The sequence below is a fragment of the Mauremys mutica genome, chromosome 13 (assembly GCF_020497125.1).
Source record: "Mauremys mutica isolate MM-2020 ecotype Southern chromosome 13, ASM2049712v1, whole genome shotgun sequence".
Taxonomy (NCBI): Eukaryota; Metazoa; Chordata; order Testudines; family Geoemydidae; genus Mauremys; species Mauremys mutica.
In genome coordinates this window covers 48,628,470-48,646,530 of record NC_059084.1, presented here as the reverse complement: position 1 = coordinate 48,646,530, position 18,061 = coordinate 48,628,470, and the positions used below count along the sequence as shown (strand labels likewise).

Genomic DNA, 18,061 nt, shown 5'->3' with positions numbered 1-18,061 from the left:
CCCTGGAAAAGATGCACATGTAAGGTGAGGTGGTGGCCTTGGGGGAGTAGGTGGGAGGGGGCAGTGGTGTGAGAAGAGGGGATGAGGGGAATTTGGGACATTCAGGGCTATGGTGGCCAGAGAAAGAGGCTCCAGGGCTGCCATCACCCGTGCCATCATCACACCTAAACACAAGGTTTGGCAGGCAGTGTGCTGTGAGCTCTACTAATCTCAGTCTCTAGGATGGTCTCCTTGTTCTCTTGTGCTGCCCAATCTGTTTGTTGGCCCCACCTGATGCCCCTAGTCATAAACAAAGACTGGACTCTTTTATGGGCAGGGCCTGTCTTTTTTTTGTTATAGAATCCTACAGTGCCTAGAACTGAGGCCCCAGTTAAGTGTGATGTTACTAAAAATCACCTAAGTGACTCAGGAGCACAAGTAAAATTGAAGGTCAATGGGACTAAGTAACTCAAGCAAGGCTTAAAAAAAGGAGAAGGAGGAGTTACCCAAAACTTCTATGGAGAGTTACAAACACTTCCCCGTTCGTCTTCTAGTATTCTCCATAATTATGGGGACCAAAGATGAATGAAAATAGCAACAATTATGGTTGTGTCAATGCTCCAAATCAGCCACTTAATCTCCAGACCTTCACCAAGGGACAGAGGCACAATATATGGACAGACAGACACACGCAGAGGTACTCTGCGTAAGGAAAGGCACTGCCTTGACAGAGACACAGAGAGCAGAAACCTACTGCGGTTAGCACAGGGGTGGCCAACTAGTGGCTCCGGAGTCGCATGCAGCTCTTCAGAAGTTAATATGTGGCTCCTTGTACAGGCGCTGACTCCGGGGCTGGAGCTACAGGCACCAACTTTCCAGTGTGCCAGGGGGTGCTCACCGCTCAACCCCTGGCTCTGCCACAGGCCCTGCTGCCACTCCACCCCTTCCAACCCTGTCCCCTGACCCTGCAGGGCCCTCGCTCCCCCCTCCCCCCCAGCCTCCTGCATGCCACAAAACAGCTGAGCAGTTGGTGCAGGAGGGGGAGGCACTGATTGGCAGGGCTGCCAATGGGTGGGATGTGCTGGTAGCAGGGGAGAGGGGAGCTGATGGGGGGGGGGCTGCTGACGTACCACTGTGGCTCTTCAGCAATGTACATTGGTACGTTCCGGCTCCTTCTCAGGCTCATGTTGGTCACGCCTGGGTTAGCACAAAAACCTCCCATGCCATTCTCCATTTGGTTCATTGCCAGCAGTCTCTGCATTAATGAACTGTTTTGACAGAGAGGAGCATAGATTATAAAGTTTCCAGTGCTTTGCCCTTTCCAAATACACGTCGATCATGAAACACCCACTATGCTGACAGAGCAGAGATCACTTTATGCATTGACCAACAATGCAGAATTATAATCTACCTCAAGAATGGCATCATGGGCTTTTCAAACCATAACCAATGAAATAAGAAAAGGGAATAGACGAGATTATGTCATCAAGGGTCATGGTGTAGCCTAGGGGTTGGCAACCTTTGGCACGTAGCGCACCAGAGTAAGCACCCTGGTGGGCCGGGCCGGGCTTTTTACCTGCCACGTCCACAGGTTTGGCCGATCGCGGCTCCCACTAGCCACGGATCATTGCTCCAGGTCAAAGGGGACTGCGGGAAGTGGCGACCAGCACATCCCTCAGCCAGCGTCACTTCCTACAGCCCCCATTGGCCTGGAGCAGAGAACCGCGGCTAGTGGGAGCCGCGATCGGCCGAACCTGCAGATGCGGCAGGTAAACAAACCTGCCCGGCATGCCAGGGTGCTTACCCTGGGTGAGCTACATGCCAAAAGTTGCCGACCCCTGGTGTAGCCTGTCCTTGAATTTTGCACACCACTGAACAAGGCTAAATTGTGCATCTGGGGCACATTGTCTTGTCTGATTCCATAATAAACTATTGGCGCATTACAGGTGTCATTGTAATAGGTAAGCACAGAAAGGCAGAGCTGCAGGTTTGTTCGGTGTATGCTGAATGTGTTCAGGGCCAGGTGATCTATACTGACTAGGGGTATTCAGGGTTGGATGCTGAACTATGAAAAAGTCATTGTAGCTTGGGGTTTTCAAAGCGGCCTAGGCAATTTATGCCTCCAGATCCCAGGGTATTGCAATGCAAATGAGGGCCCCTACTCCTCTCATCTGCTTGGAAAAATCTCAGTCTGAGGGACTTGCCCCAAACCAGCAAGTGCACAAAGCTCCTGATTCACATAACGGTGCCTTAAGCACATCACAAGCCAGGCCTCCTTGGGGAGACCCATCCTACCCTAGGCCATGGAGGTCGTGGGGGGGGGATTGATGGGGCCGATGCAGATTCCATCCTTCATTGCTGAACTTCTGCTCACGGCAGGGAAGCAGTGGCCTTTGGCAGGGAATGTATATTAGAAGGAACTAGGCAACGGTCTTTGGCACAGGGGCTAAATTACAAAAAAGCAGAGCAAAGCACCGTCCAGTTCTGTAGGCAGTGTCCTAAGGTCAGGGCGCCCCAGGCGAAAAACAAAACAAAACAAACCCTGCGAGGCGGCAGGAGCGCTGGTGCGGTGGGACTCCCGGCGCTGCAGATGTGCCCCGGGGGAGAGAGAAGGAGGGTGGCCAGGGCTTCCGCCGCCCCGCCTGCCGGGAGGGCTCCGCGCTGCTCCGGTCGGCGGAGGGAAGGAGACGGGCTGCCCTGCCGGGCTTGCTGCAAGGCGCTGCCCTCCTCCGCTGCCCCCTACAGGGCGGCTGGAGCGCGAACCAAAGAGAAAAAAACCTGCGGGGCTTCCGAAGCCAGGAAGCAAAAAAAAAAAGGATCGGACAGAACATCGCCCCTTAGAATCAGGAGCTTGCTTGGCTGGTGCCTGGAGCTGGCCCTGCCTAAGGCTGAGAGAACAGTTTTCCCTTTTCTATTTGTCCATAGTCCTATTTTCCTGCGGCGGGTTCTGATCTCTGCTTTCCAGATCAGGCCACGCTCAGATCCTTGCAGCTTCACACCCCCATCAGCCCCTCGCCCGGCCTGCGCCTCTCACTGAGTTCAGCCCCTTTTATTTCCAGCCCCCCCCGCTCTCCCCGGAATATGCAAAGCTGCCAGATCCGACCTCCTACTTAACCACAGACTCCGGCATCTCAGCCAAAGGCCCCGCATCCGGCTCAGGGATTTACCGGGCTGCGCTCCCATCCCATCACCATGCTGGGCCCGCTGGGAATCTGCGTTTTCCTGCTTGGCCTCTCCGGTGGGTTTGTTTGTTGTATGTTCACCCTCCCTTTTAGATCTCTCTGCGGAGGGGGGTTTTCTAAAGTTCTTGGGTTATCTAGGAACACTTAGAAAATCAATAGCGCTTGTGTTGCTAAATAATGTAAGTGCTTTAGAAAAAAGTCCCCTCTACAACTCATCCTGCGTGGGAAGACATTGAGATCCGGGGAGTCATACTAGGGATGTATTAGACCAATATACATGTATAGGTCTGTCTGTCTCCTTTTCTCTATTGTATCTGTCTCGCTAAGTTAATTGCTATTTTTAAACATTTCTTCTAACAACCCGCTTTGTTTGTCTCCAGGGGCCCGGGCACAGGTGGGTCTCACCCAGTCCAGCGCGGAGATTAAGAAACCCGGAGAATCCACCAAACTGACCTGTGCGGTGAGCGGCTTTGATCTCAGCAGCTATCGTATGAACTGGGTCCGACAGGCTCCGGGAAAGGGGCTGGAGTGGCTGCTTTATTATTATTCATCGTCCAGCAACAGCTACTCCCCGGCAATCCAGGGGCGATTCACGGCCTCCAAGGACAGCTCCAATTTCTACCTGCACATGACGGGCCTGAAAGCGGAGGACACCGCCCGGTATTACTGTGCGAGAGACACGGTGAGGAGAAGCCGGTCTGAGCTCAGACACAAACCCCGCCTGCTGTGAATTGGAAAAGAAGCGCCCAGCAGGTGGCGCTCCGGAGCTACACAGCAGGGAGCCCCTGGCAGCAAACACGCTCAGAAGGAGACAGGCTGGTCTGTCTGCTTGTGCTCCGCTCCCGGCACCAACACAGAGTAGATAAAAACAGAAAATAAAGCAGCTCTTAAAACAGCCTTTACTATTTACTTATTTGTCCAGCCCTTGCAGGAATCCTGTAGTGCCCCCCACTGCTCCACTCCAGCTGAACTCAATTGCAGAGGAAGATAAGAATCGCCACACTTCATAAGAGCAGGCCACAAAATAGGCCCTTTTCTGCTCTAGGTTTTTTGCCACCTGTAAGGGTTCGCACGAGGGCTCGACGCTCCTGGGCTGAGGGGAGCCACACCGTCTCAATACACATCCCCTGTTCCCATCTGGCCCTGACGTTCCAGCGTGACCAACGCAGTATCGCACGGCACGGCCCTCTGTCTCAGGGCTGCACAACGGTACCACTTAGAGGGGCCCCACCCTAGGTTCAGGCAGGCACCAAACACACAGTCCCGGTGCTCAGGCCCTCTGGAGCAGGGGCTGAGCAACAATACAAACAGTTCAGGAAGGCCCAGGCCCTTTGGTGCAGGGGCTGGGCAACAAACAGTTTTGTATATAAGCCCAGGCCCTGGATCAGGGCGAGGCAACAAACAGGGCTCAGACACTTGGGCAGGGGCTGAGCAGACAAACCATTTAGTACCTTGGCCTGAGCGTCGGTAAGGGGGAAGACTGCCACCTGTGAGTGGAGTGGTGCGGGAGACACAGGCCCACCCACTCCACTGCGTCCCAGCCCGGGGCCCTAGCAGCGGCTATCACCGCTGATGGTCAGTGGGGTCCTGACCACAACACACTGACATAGGCTCGTGCATCTCTGCAGCCTGACCGGGGTCAGCTACCCCCGGGCCACTTCCAGTTTCCCCCTCAGGCCCTACCTCATCCATGACACCAGTCGCAGGCCAGTCTACCAGCAAAGGTTCCTCTCAACCGGAGCCTGGTGGCAGGTCCGGCAGCTCCTCAGGGAAGTCCAGCCAGGCAGGCTCGGGCAGCTCCTCCATGTAACAGCAGGGATGGGGAGGCTCTGGCGGCTCCTCTCGTAGCAGGCACAGGGAAGTTCCAGCAGCTCCTCCCAGTAATAGGCATGGGGTGGGGGGTGCTCCGGCAGCTCCTCCTCATAACAGGCACGGGGAAGCTCCAGCCAGTCAGGGCAACTGCCTCAGGTCCTGGAGGTTTCCCAGTCACAAGCGCCCGGCAGCACGTCTGTTCCCTGTGGTGGCTAGGGCCTGACTAAGCTCTGACGGCCGGCTTTTATACTTCCTGTCCCGCCCCTTGACTTCTGGGGGCGGGAACAGGCGGTGGTGGCTCCACCCACTTGGGTGTCTGCAGTGGTGCTCCTTCTGCTGGGCAGGAGGGAAGCCACACTGACTCACTACACTGCCCCAAGCAAAAAAAAATTGCCCACTCACACTTTTTTTTTTTTTTTTTGGCTTTTACACATGTTTGCACAGCCCCTGATTTGCATTGTTTTCCACTCTGCTCAGTAATGGCTGCTGATGGCCCTTTGACCTCATTCCTAGGGCCCCTTAGATCAGGGTTTCTCAAACAGGGGTCACCGCTTGTGTAGGGAAAGCCCCTGGCCAGCCAGGCCGGTGTGTTTACCAGCCCCGTCTGCAGGTCCAGCCGATCACGGCTCCTACTGGCCATGGATCACTGCTCCGGGCCAATAGGGGCAGCTGGAAGCGACAGCCAGTAAGTCCCTCAGCCCCACGGCTTCCAGCAGCTCCCATTGGCCCGGAGCAGTGATCTGCAGCCAGTGGGAGCTGCGATCGGATGGACTTGCATACGGAGCAGCTAAACACACCGGTCCAGCTGCCAGGGGCTTTCCCTATACAAGCAGTGACCTCTGTTTGAAAAACCCTGTCTTAGAGTCAAAAGAAACATGGAGCTTATATTCCTTACTTGGTTTATTGGGGGCAACTTGTCTTATTAAAGGAGAATCTCTTTTGCATTTGCTCTTCTTTCAGCACGTGCCCCTCCAACTTCACTTCCCACCCAGACTAGAAGCGAGATCAGAGAGTTTCACTCCTTAAAGTCTAAAACCCACCAGTGTTCTTCCTCCCGCTTCTCTTTCCTTTCGGTAAAAGGCTCCTGGTGTCTTTCCCTTTCACCTTAATTGGAAGGAATGTCCTCTGTCTCCCTGGTCCCCGCTTTCCCATCACCACTCTCCTTCCAGTGACCTGATTCTGTAGCAAATGCCTCACATGTCTAGGGTCGGAAAATATCCTACAAATCAAAAGGGAAGTGGGGGAGGGGGGATTAGGACAACAGGGTCTGGGGGCGCCACTCAGACTGCCCGCAGCCATTAAAAAACCTCACCTGGATAGCTCAGCTCCCAAATCTCTCTCTCTTCTTCCCCAACACTAGTGGGGTTTGCATACAAGCAGCTGTGAATTATACTTACTGCTGGGGATGTTTTTCTGTTTGTTGTTTTACGACAGCTAGACAATAATCCGCACGAGTTACTGGATGCTCTTTTGCTAGCAGGGCTGCGCTTTAAGGCACTAGGGTTTGGGTACCCTCTCCCCCTTTTGTGGCTCTGATCACTCTGCAAAAATACCAGAGGAAAGCAGCGGCCAATCCTCAGCTTGTGTGAATTGACATTGACTTCAGCTCTGACCATTCACAGCATCTGAGGAGCTACCCCCAAAGGTGTTTCTCAGCTACACCAGCACGTGTGACCCGGGTCCGGGACTATCTCCACCACCAAAGACCTGGATCCTGCTCTCATGAGAGAGAAGTCAGCACAGATCCCTGTCGATCCCTGCATGACACTGTCAGAATGGGTTCCTGAGCACAACTGGCTGGCCGGGGGAGTCGCAACAGGTATAAACAGCAGCCTGCCCCAGGTCAACACTGAGTTTTCTCTCCGATGTCAATCCAATGAGCTTCCACATGGTGACATCCCCACTGGGTGAGCTTCGGTTTTTTCGCATACCGCTTCCATAGCGGTGAACAAGGCGATTGTTTGCAGGACCAAGTGACCCACTCTTAAACCCCCCATAGACCACATCCAACCACACAACCTGCCTTCCCTAGACTCGGCCCTGCTGGATGCACAGGGGAGGAAAAAACCCTGCATTAGTGGGGTCCTTTCCCTCTCTCTCTCCCCTGATCTAGCACCGCAATGAAGATGTGGCTGCGAAGTGAAACAGCCCAGTGGGTGGTGATGCGCTGAGTGGAACCACAGGCCCATTCCTGAGCTTGGATCCCCTCCATGAGCAGGAAGGTGCCAACTCTGCAGGAACATTGTCAGCAAGGACCCTGCGCTGGTACTGAACTAATCTGGATCCAGATCCCCACCAATCTGCTGTTGATTCCCTCCCCAGGAGTTTATAAGAATGTCTGGACAGGATCTATACATCTGTTGTGGCTCCCTCCTCACTGTCAGCTACACCCCGACACGGGGAAGCTCTCCCAGGACTTGTGTTGTGTGGGGTATCATCACCCATCGTGAGCTCGGGAAAGGAGCACGGCTGGAAATAGGATGGTGGAGTCCTCACTCTCCAACCCTTCCTGGGGAGAAACTCCCATTAACTGCGGGGGGCGGGGGGGTAGGCTCCAGCCCTGCGCCTTTCCATGCAGCCCTGCAAAGCACATGCCCCTGCAAATCTTGTATTTGTGTGGATGTGCCCAGACAGAAGAGGGAGAGAAGCCAATTATCAGGCAACCCAGCGCCTCGTGTCTCTCCAGGCCGCTGTTTGGCAGAGGGGCTGTGAGTAGTATAGAACTCGATAGTATTCATCACCATGCATTTTTGACAGGTTTCCACGCCCCTTTTAGGGCTTATGTCCCACTTTACCACCCTGTTTCCATTGGCGCCAAAGTGAGGCGCTGTCGGCCATTTTGAAAAAATGTGTATGTGTATGTGTTTGACTAGGGGAAGTGTTGTGTATGTTTGTGCTTGGGTACGTGGAGAGAAAAAGGTTGAAAGAAGAGAGTGAGAGAGTTTAAAGATGAAAAAAGAAAGTTTGAGTAAGGTTTAGAGAAAAATAGGAAATTTGAAAGAAGAGAGGTAAGTTATTGAAGAAAAGAGACTGATGAAGGCAGATTATGAAAGAATAGAAAGATTTTTGCTTTTAAAGGGTTAGTTAGTTTGAAAGAAGAGAGATTTTTAGTGAGTTTGAGTAAAGAGAGATGATGGTAAAGGCTTAGTTTGGTAGTCTATTAAAGAATAGACAATTTTGAGCTAAATGTAAAAGGTGTATTAAATATCAGGGTGGGTTAAGAAAAAAGTTAAATAATATTGAAAACTAGGTTTATAAAGGGAATTTACTAAGGCAAAACCTGTTTGGTAAGCACAGGATGAAAAGGCATTTAAACTATTCAATACCAATGTAGGTTAACAAAAAAGCATTTTCTCCCCCTAGCCTTCCCCTTTTTTTCTTTTTTTAATGTTTTTTATAAAATCTAAACCAAAGACAAACATTTTTAAAAAAAAAAGCCAGAGCCACAGAGATCAGGCCACGGGGTAAGAAAGCTGTCCTCAGTTTTAGGGGGCATGTTGATAACTCTTTTAGTGAAATGGTTTTGTAGGCAGCCTGTCTGTGTAAATTGTTATGCTTTAACATGGGCAACTGTTTATTATTTGAAATCACTTTCCCACTTTATGAGGTATTATCTTCCTCCATCTTATGGCCATCATAAGTCCTTTTCCTGTTTTGGGCTGTGTCTTTAGTTGTATTGAGAGCAACTTCACAAGCTATCTTCAGTCTGTCATGGTGACTTTTAACCCAGTCATCCAAACTGGTCACCTCATCCTTAGAAAAGACTTCTTGATGCTTCTCCGGTAACATCCTTAAGTTAGCCACCTGTGCAGGCATCAGCCCCTGGCGTGCTGCTTGAACTGGAACTGGCAGTCTCCCAACACATCTTTCTTGAGGAAAGGTAACTTGTCCTCCTTTCTCCCTCTTTGTCATGTGCAGCTCATTTCTATTCTCCTCAAATGTTACCTTCACCTGAGGAACCACTCCCTCAGGCTGGTGTACCTCTGCAGTTCTGTTTTGAGGATGCAACTCCACAGCCCTCAAACTTGGGTTTAGAAGACTCACTGGTAATCTTCTTTTGATGGCATTAGTCGTACATTGGCTGGCTGGAGCCCATTAGGTAGGTTTATCCCAGCTGTAGGCTGTACAAGAGCTCGATATCTATTGGAGTTTCCTGGTACCCAGCAGTGTTCATCAATGATCTTCCTTCTCCAAGGAAGAATAACAGTCTTCTGTTTTCTGCCCACTTTAATGTTTCCAATCTGCCCCTCAAAGCCCAGTGAAAGGTTTTGTCTCTTCACTCTACTAAGCACAGAATTCTTCTTAGTGTGCCCATGATTGTTCATCCTCCTGGTTCCTTCTACTGGCAACAGTGGCTCCTTCAGCTCACTAATGATGTTCATCCCTACAATCCCTGGGACTCCTTCACCAATATGGCTCCCTTCAGAGGCTTTGTCTTTCAGGATGAAGATGCATTTCCCTGGCAGAGTCCCACCCATATAGTCTATTTCTGCTTTGTGGCATCTCACCACTGGGATTGCCAGTCCATTAACTGCTGTTAGACTTACAAACTGTGGGCTGTGAATGGTCAGCTCCTTCTCTTCCAAATAATTTTGAAAATGTGACTCAGTAATGGTGCTGACTTCTGAGCCAGTATCTAACAAACATCCGGTCTTCACCCCTGCTATACATACTTCAGCAGTTAGACAGTCATACTAGATATGCTGGCACTGCCCACGTTCCTCTCAACACTGTATGCAGAGGGGTTTTCCACCAAGGACAGGCCTAGGAATCCTTCTGCCACTGCTTGGCCTTCTACTGAAGATGGGCCACTCGCTTCTGGTGCCCCATTGGTTTTGAATGCCTGGGACTCTGTTCTCCTTCTCAGTGGACATTCTCGGCTAGTATACCCTGGTCTTTCACAAGTGTAACAAATGTACTTTCCCAGCTCGTCCTTCAGTGGGGATCTTCGGGATCCCGGTGCCCTTGGATACTTTGTCATTTTCATGGAGGTTTTTCCTTTCATCATCTCAGTCATCACTTTCAGCATCTCCTCCTGTCGGACTGCCAGTTCTTGGACAACTTCACTTAATCTTTCCAGTGTTAACTGTGTTTGGGGCAGGGCCTTTTCCCTTAGCAGCTGCATTCACTAGTTCCCCACTTTGTGTACAGGTGTTGGGCTTGGCCGTCTCTGCCACAGGAACTTCCTCTTCTTCTGACCACATAATAGCAGCCTGCATGAGTTCATGGAACTTCTTACTGGGCTCTTCCTTAAAGGTCCTTTTCATTTCACGGCGGAGGGAATGATCCTGGAGACTCAGCACCAACTGCTCTTTCAGAACCGTACCTGGGTCTGGAACTCATTGAGGGTCTCACCGCTCCACTTTACTCATTCTCTCCTGGAGGTCATATGCGTATGCCCGGACAGTTTCACCAGGCTCCTGCTTTCTCTCAAAGAACTCCTTTAGTCGGGTTCCAATAGGTACCTTGTCTCCATACACTTCTAGGAGGAGTTCAAATACCTTTTCCACATCTTTCTTGTGTGCCGTTGCCATGAACTTTACTGTGGCCTTGGCCTGGCCCTTCAGGTGTTCCTCTGTGAAGTCCACACAGTCTTCTTCAGTTACTCTTAGCAGACGCAGAGCCGCCTTCACAGCCTTGACCCACTCCTCTACCGTTATGTCTCCTGGTCTTGTTGGGAAGCCACCAAACTCTGTGACCTTCTGCTCCTGTGGGACATAAATAGTAGGGAGTTTCTTGGTGTCTTCTGCCTGTTGGTCTATTACTGCCTTAGCCAGTGATAAAGCTTCTCTCTCTTCTGTTCTAGCTTGTTGTAATACCTCAGATTGGTCTGATACTCTGCGCTGAAGTTCAGCAAACTGGTCTGGTAGTTCTTCAATTCCAGCCATGGTAGGGTTCTTGTCCAGGCCTGGAAAATACTACCAGAACTCAACGAGTAAACCAATGGGGTGGACCTTGTGGCTAGGATCCTGTTCATTATGCCAATTATGTAAGTGGGGGAATGGTCCTGCTACTGTGGGGAACTTTCCTGGCTTATACCCTACCCCAGTGAAATGGGCTAGCGAAAGCATCCAAGTCCTCGCTCCCACTTCCTTTACCCAGAGCCCTGCCTGAGGGCTCCCTTTCCACTGTCCTGTGTGGCAGAGTCCTCATAACCCCAGCAAGGCTGGGCCCAGGATTCCTGGGGGGCTCGACCCCCAACCTTGTTGTTGTCACTTAGGGCAGGTGCTAGGGTGTCTCCACGCTGGGGTGCTGTCTCTGCACTGGATGCTTCCCTGACCCTTACATACAGCTCAAAGAAAATTCAATTTATTAATAAGCAAACAATTTAAAAAAATAAGGAAAAAATGGAAAAGGTTAAAGGAAAAAATGTCACCTTGCTCTGTGGCACGGGGACATCACAACCAGCATCTCTGGGATCTCAGGGAAGTTCAGTTTGTTCTCACAAGTCCCAGGCCCCTGACCAGGCCTAGACATCTCCAGCTGCAGCTCCACTCTGCTTCAGATCGGCTGCTGCTGCTCTGCCTCCAGCTCCCTGGGCTGCTTCTCTGGCTCCCCTGGCTCTGTGGCTGCAGCTCTGCTCCCAGCACAGGTCTGCTCTGTGGGCTGCTTCTGTGACTCTGCTCCAGAGCCACTCAGAGAATTCCGGGGGCCTGGGGTCTTCGGCGGTGGGGGGCCCCTGCTTCAGCGGTAATTCGGTGGTGGGGGGTCTTTCCACTCCAGGACCTGCCGCTGAAGTGCCCCGAAGACCCGTGGCGGGGGCCCCCCGCCGCCGAATTACCACCGAAGCAGGACCCACCGCCAAAGTGCTGGGTCTTCGGCGGTAATTCGGCTGCGGGGAGTCCTTCCACCCTGGAGAGGAAGGACCCCCCGCTGCCGAATTGCCGATGATGACCCGGAGTGGAAGAAGCTCTGGGGGTCCGGGCCCGGTAAGAGTTTTCCAGGGCCCCCAGAGCAAGTGAAGGATCCCGCTCCAGGGACCCCGAAAAACTCGTGTGGGGGCTCCTGCGGGGCCCAGGGCCTGGGGAAAATTGCCCCAGTTGCCCCCCCCCCCTCTGGGTGGCCCTGCTCTGCTCCCAGCTCTGATCTGCTTCCTGGGCTGCTTTTCTGGCCTCTCTGGATCGGGCCCTTGCTTTCTCCTTAGCTCAGCTCCACTCTGTCTGACCCAGGCAATTCCAGCTCCCATGGAGGATGGGACCCCCCCAGCCTCATGACTCCCTGATTAGCTTGCCTGCCCTGTCAATCAGGCTGATCTGGAGCATTGGCCTCTCCCCATTGTTCCTGGGGACTGTCAGTCTCAGCATCCTGATTTCCCATCCACCCTTCCCCTTTCTTTTGGCACTGGGAGCTAGCAACCAAAACACCCCCAATAAGTTTTAGCAAAGGGATAACAGTCCCCTTACACTGACACTGATATGGGTTAACAGGAATTGTTATCTGCCAAACAGAAGCCCAAATAGTCCCATGTTCACCTCTCAGTTCCCGTGTGTGGATAGAAAGCAGGAGAGGTGAAAACACAAACCCTGGCAGCTATAAAAGTGAACAAGGCTGTTCCCCAAATCGCTGTTGGTCAATGCCAGAGAGCTGGGTCGTGTCTGTTTATAGATGTATTCGACTCCCTGCCCTGTACATTGTCTCACTCCGATTAGCCTCATCAATGATCTGGTCTCCAGCCAGTCTGAGAGCCTAGTACCATGGCGCATTATGGAGTCATCCACCCACCCTCATCCTCTGAGCATCGTTCAGTGTAACTGTCTATGGAACATTCCCTGAGAACATTCCCGCCTCTCTCCCTCTCTCTCTCCAGTGTGTGTGAATGAGTGTGGGGATGTCATAGGTTTGTTCCCCACTTTGAACTTTAGCGTCCAAAAGTGGGGACCTGCCTGTACCCTTCTAAGCTTAAATCCTAGCTTAGATCTGATAGCGCTGCCACCAGCCAGAAATTCCAGTGTCTGGCACACTTCCTGTTCCCCCAAAACTTTCCCTGGGGAACACAGATCCAAACTCCTTGGATCTTAACACAAGGAGAAATTAACCATTCCCCCCTCCTTTTCCCCCTCCCAGACTTTCCCTCCCTTGGTCGTCTGGAGAGACCACACTGATTCAAACTCCTTGAGTCTAAAACAAAGAGGGATTCACCTTCCCTCTCCTCCTTGGTGAATCAGACTAATCCCCTGGGGTCTCAACCAAGGGAAAAATCAATAAGGTTCTTAAAAAGAAAAGCTTTTAGTTAAAGAAAGAAAAAGTAAAATTTATCTCTGTAAAATCAGGATGGAAAAATGTTTACAGGGTTCAGCTTATATAAAATCTAGAGGGACTCCCTTCCCCCTGGCCAAAATATAAGTTACAGCAACCAGAGGTAAAATATCCTTCCAGCAAAATACGCATTTGCAAATAAAGAAAACAAACAAAAGACTAATCCGCCTTTTTAACTAATACTCACTATATTGAACAGAAGAGACTGTTTCAGGAAGATTGGAGAGCCTGGATGTAGGTCTGGCTTCTCTTAATCCCAAGAGAGAACACACAACAACACAAAAACAGACACAAAGTCTTCCCTCCACCGAGATTTGAAAGTATCTTGTCTCCTGATTGGTCCTTTGGTCAGGTGTCAGCCAGGTTCACTGAGCTTGTTAACCCTTTACAGGTAAAAGATATATTAACCCTTAACTATCTGTTTATGACAGGGGATATGAAAGGGAACACGAGTGGTAATGGGAATGAAGATCTGTGTGTCAGCGTGAACGCTGATACTTGTCTGAAAGTCAGTGGGAATGGAAATATTTTGTTGTTTTTGTTGTTATCCCTTGATATTACATCCTGGGGATGGTTTTGAAACACATAGTGTTCATGTCACACAACTTCTTTAAACACAACCAGGAGAAAGCTTCTGTCTACACTTCATTGCTTATTAATAATTAACTAAGTAAATGATCTTGATGATGATGCTCAGCGGTGATAGATTTGGTGCTGCTTGTGGTCTTAGCACAGGGGTGGGCAAACTTTTTGGCCCGAGGGCTACATTGGGGTATGGAAAATGTATGTTGGGCCATGAATGCTCACAAAATTGGGGTTGGGGTGTGGGAAGGGGCTGAGGGCTCTAAAGTGGGGCCAGAAATTAGGAATTCAGGGTGTGGGAGGGGGTGAGGGGCAGGGGAGTGGGGTGCCAGGTGGTGGTGGGTGAGGGCTCTGGCTGGGAGTGCAGGCTCTGGGGTAGGGCTGGGGATGAGGAGTTTGGGGTGGAGGAGGGTGCACCGGGCTGGAACCGAGGGGTTTTGAGGGCAGGAAGGGGATCAGGACAGGGGATTGGGTTGCAGGAAGGGGTTCAGGCTCTGGCTGGGAGTGCGGGCTCTGGGGTAGGGCTGGGGATGAGGGGTTTGGGGTGGAGGAGGGTGCACCGGGCTGGAACCGAGGGGTTTTGAGGGCAGGAAGGGGATCAGGACAGGGGATTGGGGTGCAGGAAGGGGTTCAGGCTCTGCCTGGGAGTGCAGGCTCTGGGGTGGGGCTGGGGATGAGGGGTTTGGGGTGGAGGAGGGTGCTCCGGATTGGGATCGAGGGGATCAGAGGGTGGGAGGGGAATAAAGGCTGGGGCTGCCCCGCTACACATAGGAACCAGCCCCCGCCCCTGCTCCCCAGTTGGAGCACCAGAGTGGGGCAAGCCCCAGGCCCTGCTCCCCAGCGGGAGCTAATGGGCCAGATTAAAACAGTTGGTGGCTGCAGGGCCGGATTTACTTTTTGTGGGCCCAGTGCCAAACATATTTGTGGGCCCCCATTGCAGAAATAGGGCATGTGACGGGGGTTGGGCCGCAGAATGAGGGGCCAGTTGGGGGCAATGAGGCACAGGGCAGTGGGAGTGGCCCCACTCAGCCCAGCACAAGGGCACTGTTTACAAACCCCAGACTGCTAGATGCACACTGGCCCATCCAGCCCTGAGCTGCCAGCGTGCCCCTTCTACACTGCCCCCGGGCCCAGTGCCCGGCCCTTATGCCAGTGACCCCTCACCCAGAGACTCTCCCCCACAGATCCCTATGCCCAGCACCCCCTGCCTCGAGACCTCTCCCCTGACATCCCACCACAACTACACAGCACCCTGCACAACATACCCCTGCCCAGCTCCCCGCCCCGCAGATCCCCTACTGTCCAGCACCCCCTTCACAGTCCCACCATCACAGCTGTGCAGCACCCCATATTTCTGAGGGAATTCTGCATCAATTTCTGTGCATAATATTTTAAAATTCTGCAATTTTATTTTTTTTACAATAAATAAATGTGGAAGCTCCACCATGGCAGTGGGGAGCTCAGGCCATTGAGGTGGGAGATCCCTGCAGCCTCCCCCACCTCCCTGGGACAGGGACTTGGCAGTGAGGCTGAACCTGACCCTGACCCAGAACAAGGGCCAGGCCTGCCCCAGAAACACCCTGGGGCCCTGCCCCTTTTGTGCCAGGCACCCCAGATATGGGCAGGGAGGCTCAGCCCAGCAGCAGGGTCCCAGTGCAGAGGGACTTAGTGTGGGGGTATCCAGATGGGGGGGTAAGACGGTTCTGTGGGGGGTAAGAGGGTTCTGTGGGGGGTCAGTCTGGGTGCAGGCAGCTCAGTGGGGGATCTGGATGCACAGGGAGGTGCCAGGTGCAAGACACCTCACATTTATAGCAGTGGCTCCATGGTAAATCCGCTACTGGATGGCTGGATCTAGCCCACGGGCTGTAGTTTGCCCACCCCTGTCCTAGTGCCTGTTCTGTTCACTCCCTCTGGGGCACCTGGCACTGGCCACTGCCAGGAGACAGGACACTGGGCTGGATGGACCTTTGGTCTGACCCAGTCTGGCCCTTCTTATGTTCCTAATTACAGTCTAGGCTCCCATAGTCCCAGGCACGGTACAAACACAGACCATAAAACCTCTCTCAGTCCCACCGAGTTTTCAACCCGAGTGTAAATGGGAACTGGCGGGTGACTGGGAACAGGAATAGAAACACGAATATAAATATCAGCCGCACAGAAAAAATCTTCCTTCACTGTAGCCTGATCCCTCCCTCGACTCCCCCCTAAAGAAAAACTCCCAGACACGCCGCTCTCGGCCCACTAATCCCAGGGAGGCTCCACTGCGAAACCTTAACTCTGCCCTCAGACTCCCCCCACCCCGCAGCTTCTCCCACCTGCACCCACAGGCGGGCCCCAGACCCGGCCCAAAGCACGAGCCAGGCTTGCTCCGATCACGTTCCTAGTGTCATGGATCATTTCAATGGAGCCGGTCACTGCCGGGAAGGGAAAGGGGCTTCCGTCCCCAATCCCCCCCCCCCCCCCGCGCCATGGGGAATCTTCCCTCTCCAGCGGGTGGTTTAGCCCAATGGATCCCTGGGACACGACTTCTCCCCAGACACTGACCCCCATGACCGGATGTTGTATGGCCCTTGTGCCCCTGGAACGTGGCTCCAGAGCTGAGTTCCCCCTGAATCCCCAATATCACCTCACAATAGCCAGGCCCTCAGTTCCCGGGTGAGGAAATAGAATCACTGCAGGGAGCTGTTCATTTCTTCCAGGGGTCCCAAAGTGTCAGGAGGAGCCCAGCGCCCTGTGCCAGGCGCTGCACAGACACACAGGACGGGACAGTCTGACTCCTGCACCCGGAGCCCTGGGGCGAGTCACTCAGATCACTGGCAGCAGGAGTGTGTGTCTCTTATAAAGCGGGGACATGCAAATGAGGGAGACAGTTTCCTGTTTAAATCTGTGCCTCTCTCTGCCCAGGCTGCACCCGGAGACACAATCCGCAGCCCCTAGGTCTGTGCAGTGACCAGCCAGTCCCTGAGAACTTTCCCCTCCAGCACCCGGGAAAATGGGATTTTTGCTACTTGCAATTTTCGCTCTAGCAGCTTTGGAAGGTATTTTCCTCCTCTGAATAACTGGCAGAGTTAGAAGAATATTGTGTTACCGCTGTTTTTATACCGATATTAATGGTCTGTCTTTATTCCCAGGTGTCCGGTCCCAGGTGCAGCTGGTGGAGTCCGGAGGGGATGTGAAAAAGCCCGGAGACTCTCTCCGCCTCTCCTGCAAAGCCTCCGGGTTCGACTTCAGTAGCGACTACATGAACTGGGTCCGACAGGCTCCCGGGAAGGGACTTGAATGGGTCGCTGCTATAAGCTCCGAATCCGATGGGAGTGGTACATACTACCCTGATTCAGTGAAAGGCCGATTCACCATCTCCAGGGATGATCCCAAGAGTGAGCTGTATCTGCAAATGACCGGCCTGAAGCCCGAGGACACCGCCCGCTATTACTGTGCGAGACACAGTGACACGAAACCGGTTTGTGGTCATACAATAACCCAGGGGGCGGAATCGCGCTTCTCCCGGCAGCCGCGCGGGGGCAGCAGTGACACACACACCGCTCCGGGCTGGGACAGGAGACCCGGCACCCGGGTGAATGTAACACAAACCTCCCGGCAGTTTTAACCCTTCCGTTCACGGGCAACGTGTCTCCTCTTCCTGCCCAGAGCCCCGCTGGGTGCAGAGATCCCTCGCTTCATCTGTGAACCTCAATCCGGAGTGAGTCCTGTTCTGAGTCGCTCTCCCCTCTTAGATCTGGCACGTTGCCTCCCCCGGGGCCCGTCTCGATGTCAGACTCACAGGACAGCGTCTGTCAGTGTAACGGGGACAAGCGCATTGGGGTTCGCATCAGACCCAACGGATGGAGCGAATAGCTCCTGGGGCCAAATCCTCCGCTGGTGTAAAGTCAGCGCAGCTGCTTCCGCTAGACTCGAGTTACTCCGGATTTACACTAACTGGGGATCGGACTGTAACCTGCCTTGTTTGTCACAACTGAGAACACGAAATTCAGGACAAAGTGCTGAGAAACAGGGCAAATGCACCCTATAAACCGTGCAGTATCTGAGAGTTTCACCATCATTAGTGAATTTCAAGGTAGGGACGCATTATTCCCATATCCCAGGTGAGGAACTGAGGCACTGAGAGCTTAAAAGGGGAGATTTTCAACGGGACAAACATGAGTTAAGGTAGCCAATTGACATTGATTTTCAATGAGACTCTCTCCGCCTTCCCTGCAAACCCACCGGGTTCACCCTCAGCAGCTACTGGA

General features: G+C 52.7%; 2 gene segments (V, D, J or C); both read left to right on the top strand.

Annotated features, from left to right (window-relative positions):
• Positions 1-3,151: 3,151 nt before the first annotated feature.
• LOC123347547 lies at positions 3,152-3,891 on the top strand. The segment is given in 2 exon segments: positions 3,152-3,217; positions 3,542-3,891. Coding segments are annotated over 2 exon segments (396 nt in total).
• A 6,364-nt stretch (positions 3,892-10,255) lies between these two features.
• Positions 10,256-17,614, top strand: LOC123347546. The segment is given in 4 exon segments: positions 10,256-10,295; positions 10,699-10,749; positions 16,943-17,271; positions 17,546-17,614. Coding segments are annotated over 4 exon segments (489 nt in total).
• Positions 17,615-18,061: the final 447 nt, after the last annotated feature.